This window comes from Drosophila hydei, unplaced genomic scaffold (genome assembly GCF_003285905.1).
Source record: "Drosophila hydei strain 15085-1641.00,03,60 unplaced genomic scaffold, DhydRS2 tig00000063-arrow-pilon, whole genome shotgun sequence".
NCBI lineage: Eukaryota > Metazoa > Arthropoda > Insecta > Diptera > Drosophilidae > Drosophila > Drosophila hydei.
Genome location: NW_022045657.1, coordinates 430,142 through 438,954, shown reverse-complemented (window position 1 = coordinate 438,954; position 8,813 = coordinate 430,142). Strand labels below are relative to the sequence as shown.

General features: G+C 36.3%; 1 protein-coding gene across 1 annotated transcript; it reads right to left on the bottom strand.

Moving 5' to 3' along the window:
* Positions 1–226: 226 nt before the first annotated feature.
* LOC111604992 lies at positions 227–1,787 on the bottom strand. The gene is made up of 2 exons (XM_023323310.2): positions 1,190–1,787; positions 227–449 (listed from the first exon to the last, which is right to left on the bottom strand). The coding sequence occupies exons 1-2, from the start codon at positions 1,685–1,687 to the stop codon at positions 243–245; spliced, it is 705 nt and encodes a 234-aa protein (XP_023179078.2). The 5' UTR covers positions 1,688–1,787; the 3' UTR covers positions 227–242.
* Between the last annotated feature and the right edge of the window lie 7,026 nt (positions 1,788–8,813).

Below are 8,813 nucleotides of genomic sequence, written 5' to 3'. Positions count from 1 at the left end.
CCAGCCAAGCCTCTGCAACTGGCTAAACCACTTTCGGGCGGTAATTCCATCGATCAATTGCCAACTCTTTTTAGCTTGGCTACTCGTATCTTGATTTTAGCCAAACAAACTATTTTATGCTCAGTTTATGGACTGACAAACGCCTAGGGGCGTGAAAAGTCTACTAAATTAGAATTAGTCGGGCTAAAAACCCGTTGCAACTGCGATCGTTCTACAACACTGCAAATGTGCATGAAAATGTTTTATTTACTTTCTGATACAAGCTGGTCCTCTTCTTTTTGGAATATTTCCTTCAGTTGATCATCGTTATTTACAATAAAGTCAACGAGAACATAATTTATCTCCGTGCTAATAAGCATTAAGTCTATTAACTCCAAAGCAGCCGATTGGTATGCATAGCTAAGCCCTGGACTCCCTGGAATAAGTGCTTGTTCCAGTTTTTTGGTTATCTTTGATGGAGGCGAAAATATAGAGAATCTCTTAGAATAATTGGCTTAATGGAACGATAGGTTTGTATGAGCAATTTACACATTTTTCTTTTGTGAAAACTTATCGATAAGTTGTCGATTACCATAGATAAATTGAAACAAATATTTACTTATAGAAATTTTATACATTAAATGTATAATCTATCTTTGATGTGCAATATACACACAGGATAGCTTAACAAATGTTCGATAATTATCGATTACCTTTCAACTTTAAGCAAAGTAAGATCTACACAGCAAGCTATAGAATAGCAAGTACTTCTAACTGTTCAGCATTTAAGAATATCAAATATAGCTATTAAACTCCTTAAATTATATCGTCACTGTCGATCATCTTATCGATAAATGCAGACTTTTACATCGGTATATATTTTGCCAATTTATATGTGGCTATTGAGTAGTAGGCACTCCTCTCCACTAGGCATTTAAAAATATCAAGTATATCAGTTAAGGTTTGAATTATATCGAAACTATCGATTACTCAGTAACTGATCGATAAATGCAGATTTTTACATTCATTTCTATTTTATCTATGCTTATAAGATTATGCTAAAAATGCTTACTACAATCGATAAAGTATCGACAAAGTATCGATAACTATGCCCAAGCAAAAATACTGATAAACGAAATATGTCTACTACTACTCTACAGAGAGTATGATCTCGTGTGAATTAAAATTATAATTAGTTTTCATTTCCTACCCCTTGAAATCTCAGGGCCAAGTTTTGCCACCAATTCTGCTTCCTATTAGCCTTAGCCTGTTTGCGGTTCAGCGTTTGTGTCGCTGCATCCACGAATTGAGCTGTGCTGAAAACCCTTTGATAGAATTTGTTCCACAGTATTGAGATGACCCAGCATAGGTTCTGTTGCAGAGGCTGTCGCTCCAATTGAAGGCGGCATACACCATTCAGTGGATTGATGATCGTCGAGCTGGGCTTAATGGAATGCAGTCGCATCCACATATTAAATAGGGGCACAACGACGGTACAGTTGCTGCCCTGGCTATCCAACTTGTCTTGCTCCTCACCACCTGAATAGCGTACCTCATGTTGTCTCACACGTTGCCAGCAGTGGCGATGGCTCTGTAGAATGGTATAAGCTGAGTTGTGGCTTGACAACTGCCTGGGTGCGTAGGGCTCCCATTCCCTAACGTAGAGCTGTCGCAACTGCTGGCCAAGGAGCTCATGGCTCAGCAGCATTTCAATTTAAAATTTGGAAATATCCTAAAAAGTTGACATAAACTATCAATTTCTATACAAAAACTATAAAATGTGTGTGACAAATATCGAAAGTGCTATATCCGCATTATAGTTTGCCACTGAAGCTCAAAAGATGTTGTGCCAGTTTTGAACAGAAAAACATATTGATTTATGAATACCTGTATATGATTAGTGCACCTTGATTTTGCAACAATTAATATTATTCATTCATTACGGTTGCACTTTAATTAACATTGCAATCTGAATCAAAATATTTACAAATCAATTATTATTATGATTAGCAACTGTTGCAATCACTTCCAGCATAATCGATCACCCAGCTAGGGGCCACTCCAACTGGCGACCAACTGGCGACCGCTGCGTCGACAGATCCGAGACACGAGTCCATTGATATTTGCATATTTATACCACAAATGCCGTCGATGCATTTGCCTTGAGCTCTAGGAAATATATACTTGACATTGTTTTCCGAAACTTTTTCGTGTAACTAGGAAAATCCAATTTTGTTTGGATAGAGATCAAGAATTTGGTTTTTAAATGTGCCGGAAACGCAATGAATCTATGTCAACTTGACGTAGGCAAGAGCGAGCTCTGTCTATTTAGCTGTTAGCTTTTAGTATTTCACATATATAAATTTTTGAAAAATTTAATTGTGGACGCATTCGTAAACACTTTAATTAAAACCTTTTTCGTCGACTGCCAAACGAATTGCGTCAACAATAAAGTTTTGAAGTCAATTGAACAACGAGCTTCGAATCCTTGAATAAGCTTTCATATACAAACACTTTAAGATAAAAGTTAGGGAGTTTTAAATAAATAACAATTAAAATTAACATTTTAAAATATAGATGCAAAAAATAAATCAAATTGGATTTTAATCAGATCTAATTAAATTATTGCAGTTATTAAGTATAACAGAATAAATCCATTTATATGTAATTATATATTGGTAAAGATAATAATAGTGATAGTGATAATATTAATTATGATAATAATACAACGTATTTCAATAATAATAAAAACATTCAGATCAGCTCATTAGCTAAGCTGAGTTTTTCTGCTATGCAAATTACCATCAACGGGTTAAGAATTTGTTTTGCACTGCGAACAGTTATTTATCTTTGGAGTTGTTCATATTAATCAGTCAGTCAGTTGGCTTAAACAAACAAAAGGCAGCAGCGGATACTACATTAGCTGTACAAGTTGTAATTGATTCGATTTGATACGAAGTGTGTCTGTCGGCTGGCTAAATGTTAGCTGTCTTTGTCGCCATACGCTGATAGACGACGTTTTCAATTCTATTGACATAAATTATCTATTGCTTGTAAACTGGATGATGATGAAAAGCTAATGCACGCTAATGCATTGTGGCGAAATTGTTTAGCTCAATCACTTAATTGCCGGCAATGCGCATTAGATTGAACTGGCGACAAAGAGCGTAATTGTTATCGTACTTTATCAAAACAGCACAAAAAATGGGCAAGCGTTCTTGATTGGAAGTTGCTCTGCAATACGATGTGTCAGATATAGTCAAGCTATATGGGAAGAGTTACCAAAGAAAATATATAGCTTAACTATCATGTGCTTCCTGAACACATATATGCCGATAGCTGGTCGCAGCTAAGTACTCTCGGCTGGACGAGTCTCAGCCTGTTACATATCTTGTGATAACTTGATCGTGCCTTCGCCCATTCACTCGCATAGGGTACAATTCAGCCACTGCTTTGTAGTAGACATAACAACTATCATATCATGACAATGTACATGACAATATATTTTGTAATTTAATCTGGGACAATCGGAACGATGCCGATTGCAATCTGAACAACTGGACGACAACAGAACGACAGCTTACAAGCAGGAAATACGCCCAACCTTGAGCAAGCGTTTAAAAACGCGCATGAAACGCGTGCGCCCGCTACACCAGCCGACAACAAGGTGTAAAATGGGCAGTCACGTTTGTCAGGATCAGCCGGCGAAGCGTTTAATAATGTGACAGCTCAGCGTATCGTAGCAGCTGCGCGGCAGCAACTGCAGCAACAGCAGCAGCTTATTTAGATGCGGCAGCACCTCAGCATGAGGAGGCAGTAGAAGCAACAGCAGGATCCCGATCCGAACCGATCCTGATCGGGACCGAGCAGTGTCTTGGCACTTGCTAGCTGGGTACGCTTTAATTAAACTAACATCGCTGGCTCGGCAATTACACGGAAAAAGGGTCAAAGGTCGGCGGCTGTTGAGGCGAGCACATTAAACCGAAACACTCAACAAACGCTCGAGCCTTAATTAAGTCATTAGCTCTAAAATGTCCTGCTGCTCGACGCCTTAATTAATCATTTTAATTGTTCGTCTGTGCGTGGCCAGGGCAGAGTCAAGGACAAAGCATTAAGAAAGAATTGTGCCCAAAAACTGCGGGGGAGCGTGTTTTGTCTTTAGTTATTTATAGGTCAACGCTGGGGCTGGTTCTGGGTCTGGGTCTGGGTCTGGGTCTTGACATTTGGCATGCGCTGCCAGCTACTAAAATGTTGGGCACAAATGTTACAAATGTGGTTTCTGGTTGTCAACCTACCCAAAATGGGGTTGCGCGCTGCACTTAGCAGGGCCACAGAATGGAATGTGTTTTAGAAACTATTCTCATTGAACGATTCCCTTTGGTAGGATTAATTGAGCGACCTACTTAGACGAAGAATTTATATTGTGAAAGGTATTTTGAACATAATACAAAAAGTTTAGTACAATTAATGTTAAGGACTACATTTGTATTTAATTAATATGTTAAAAGTTTGAGGTAGAAAATTAAACAACTTTGAAATGCAGAGAGAGAGAACTAGAGAGAGGAATGAGACAGAAAGATAAAGGACAGGAAAAAGAGGGAGAGAGAAAGAAGCAGAGAGGGAGAGAGAGAGCGAGAGAGAGAGAGAAAGAGAGATAGAGACAGAGAGACAGAGAGAGAGGGAGAGCGCGAGAGAAAGTGAGAACGAGGGCTAGATAACGAGAGAGAGAAAAGGAAGGAATGAGAGAACTAGAGAGCGAGAGAGAAAGATGGAGAGCCGACAAGAGTACATCAAAATGAACACAGATCAAACTAACTAAATTAACCCTACAAATTCTTAATCACACCACGTGAAATCTCCTTACGTTCAGTCATGTTCTCAGTTGATTAACGGTTTCTCCTTATCGAATTTAGCCCTCCGATAAACTTCTCAGATAGTTTTATTTACTATAAATATTTTATCTGTAGATCTCACCATAACTCTTATCGAAAATAATGACGTCGATAGACATAGGCAGACCCCAAACCACGGTTAGACAGGCTAATTGTCTAGCCCAGGCGTTTAGTTGCTTTCGCTATGCGACATGTGATTTTTATAAGCTACCGCAATCTCAAAGATAAGATACACATATATAATAATAAGTTGTTCGATTTTAGGCAATTATATATATATATATATTATTATATATATATACATTGTGATAAATTGCTTTGTTGCTGCTGCCTATGGCTGCTTTGCTTAAGTAAGTTATAGTTATATGGGCAAAGGTCACATACTGAGCAGTGAAAGCGCCCACGCTATATCCCATTGGCTTATCAGGAGCAATTAAAGAACAGCTCTTAAAGCTTATAAAATTTGGTCAGGTTTTTCACGTTCCGACGCTTGTGCGTCATTTGTTTTTTTTTCTCCATGATACTTTGGGCAAATGTTAATTGGTTTTTTTGCACTTGTGAAATTGGCAACAAAAGCAAAAAGTAAAACAACAACAAATAAGTGTCTACGCGCCAAAATGCACAAACGCCATCCCCATGTAATCACAAAAACGCTACGAAAACCGCGCGCGAAACGCTAGCGTTTTCCAATTAGGAAATGCAGTAAGTTGTGAGAACTGAGCAGAAACTTTCTTAGCTGTAGTCAGGCACCTGAATGAATCGAACTATAAATAATAGGTATTCACATTTATTAATAAATTTGTATAAATAACACTAAAGGAATCAATTTATATAACAATTTATATATATATTGATATTGTTTTGTTAATTCTATAAAAAATATATTTTTGCTTTAAACTCACAAAAAATGCTTTTTATTTTTAAAAATACAATAAATGATTTTTTATGACAAGCATCACATATACATTTCGATCATTTGCCAAAAAAAAAAATTTTGCAAATTTTTCCAAATCGGAGAATCGAAATGATTTTTGTATATTAAAAATATATATTTTGAATTTTTAAGAAACCCCTATTAACTCAGGAACTGTTTATGAAGCAGCATTTAGCTATAATGAAATATTTTTGAGCTCTTTAAAAAATGAGTCGAAATTTCAAAGAATTAGCCTACGTAAAACTTTGTTGATTCCAATGAAATATTGTAAGAAAAAAATATAAGAATTTGCTGCAATTCCTATGGACTGTTTACCCGGTAAAGGGTAACCACTCCTGGTGCCAGTTAAATATGATTACATGCGCAAATACAGTTAGTTAAATATTGCATTAGTCTAACGCTGTACGGCACTAATCACGAATGAGATTCACGCGAAGCCGAACGGCTTTCCCGAAGCGCACACGAAGTCAACCGGCAGAGGCGAACCGAACAAACCGAATGGTTCCGCGTATGTTTGAATGAAATTTTTGTTTTAGTGCTCAGTACGATTCGACAACACACGCTGAGCGGAGGGTCCGCTGATTGCGCCGTCGGCAGCATTTTCATTTTTTTCGAAGTCGAACTGTTTTTCTTTTGGACGTTTGTCGTAACATCGCATCGCATCGCGTCGCGTCGATCGTGTTTTTTGAAATCGTTGTTCCGGTTTGAATTCAAATAGTTTTCACATCCCCCACAACGAAACCTTGTGAAAACTTAAAGCAAAAATATTTAAGGAAATAGCGAGTCAAAACGAAAATATAAGAATTGTGCAAAGCAACAACTAAATATTATCTAAGGAGCATTTTGACAGCGGCCCTTGCCAGTCACTGCTCAATAGTTTCGAAATAAAATTTAATCTAAATCAAAGTCGAGTGCAGTGTTAAAAAGTGCAAACCAGAAAATGTTGAATTGTTGCTGCAATAAAATTGTGCAAATTTTTTAAAGTGTGCCGAAGTGCAGCTAAATAAAAAATAGAGATTAAAAAACACAAAATAAAACGTCTACAAAAAAATAACTGAAAACCCCAAAAAAATAAAAAAATCGTAAAAGGTGCGTAAATTTTAGTTCTCTACAAAAAAAACTCTCATTACATAAGTTAGATTTTAGCGTAAAAAACTTTGCTAAAAAATTTGCAAAATATATTTTGCGCTGCTTAAAATAACTCACAAAAAATAATTGGTTTTGGGCACCAGAATTTTCCTTTACTGCTGACACTTGAGGGAAATTTTAAGACTTTAATTACTGTTTAAATAGCCTTTAAAAAACGATCTGGATTAAGCTATGCGCTTTAGGAATATATATAAATTAATATATGTATATGCCGTTAAAATCTTGGCATACGAAACAAATTGAAATACTTTAAACTTGGCAGACAGCGCAAAGATGAAATTTTTTCAAAATTTAAATCGAAGATAAAAATGGCCAAAAAACGTGAAAAAACTTAGTTCAGTTTAGTTTTTCATTTTTATTCCGTTAGCCAAATGTCAATGCCTCTTTTCTTATTTTTCGGCTAACAGTGAAAGAAATCAAAACTCGCTTTAAAAAAAATTAATAAAAAATGAATAAAAATTGTCAAAGGCAGATATTCCATTAGCTAGCTGCTAATTGCAGTTAGAGTTGATTTCATATGTTTTGGATTAGATTTCACAGCAAAACAAAAGGCATACGAAGAAATCGCAGAAAAATAAGATTAATATAAGCTAAGCGCTTAGTTAGTTACTCTAATTAAGCTAATCCCAATACTAAATGCACTTTGTTTGCAATCTCTTTTCGACTTGGCCAAGTCAACAACTAGTCGCAGTAGTTTTCCGTCTCAGATTCAGATAAACATAAGGCAAACAAAAAAAAATAGTTTCTTCTTTTTTTTTTCGACTTTCTTTCAGCAACCTTCTGACAAGCTAGTCGAAAGCGAAATTTATATTAAATAGAATTCTATGTGCGTTGCGCAGTTCTCACTCGCTTATTTATAGGAATTCTTCTATTTTCTAGTTTTTTTTTTTATTTTTTTGCAAAAGCATCTCATCTGCCCACTGTGCTTCTGTGTGTGCCGGCATGCGTATCTCATAATACGCACGTTCTAATCTCTCAATTACTGTGCGAAAACCTTTTCGCAGTGCCCTATAAAAAATGAAAGAAAAAGAAATTCCGGCTGCAGTTATCTAATAGTTGAACATGCTGCTAGTTATCTTAGCTCAACTGCTGCTGCTGCCTTCGTATCTGTATCTGTATCTGTCCGAGTGTTGTGCGGCCGCATGCGAATTTGCGTTATTTGTTACGTCAAGCTTTGGGTTCAACAACTGCTAATCACATGATATTTAGACGACACAGACCACATGCAAGCATGCGAAGTATGTATCGATAACGATAACTAAGACTATCGAAACGATATTTGATTGAAATGAAAAATCCGTTATTATTTTAATATTAGTTTGCCGGCTTATTAGAGTAGTCAAACTCAAACTCGACCGATGATAACGTCAAAGTGAAATCAAGCCCATTTTCGTTGGAAAGAACTTTCTTTAGCCTTTACCTGATAAGTTATGCAATAGCTGATTACATGCTCCATGCCACATTTTAGTTTAATCGAAAAATAAACAGTGTATACAAGGCATTACGTCAACGCCTATGGGCCAATAGGGCAAACAATAAAACAAAAACTGTTGTGAATTGCTATATCAAATATGAAACAAATTGTATTGGAATTTCAATACTGATACACGCCAGCCATTAAATAATTCAAATTCCATTGAGTTTGTCGTAAAACGGACTCATTCATTATACTTTTGAGAGTAGTGCGTTGTGCTTCAACTTTTCGGGTTTTAGTCTTGAGTTGCTGTTGTAAAAACAAAACACAATTATCAGTCACGCATATTTTTATTGGACTATTTAAATAGCTATTTAATGGAATTGAGTTTTTCGTTCATTTCCATTAGACGAACATCAAACTCATCTGCACTTTGACACATTTT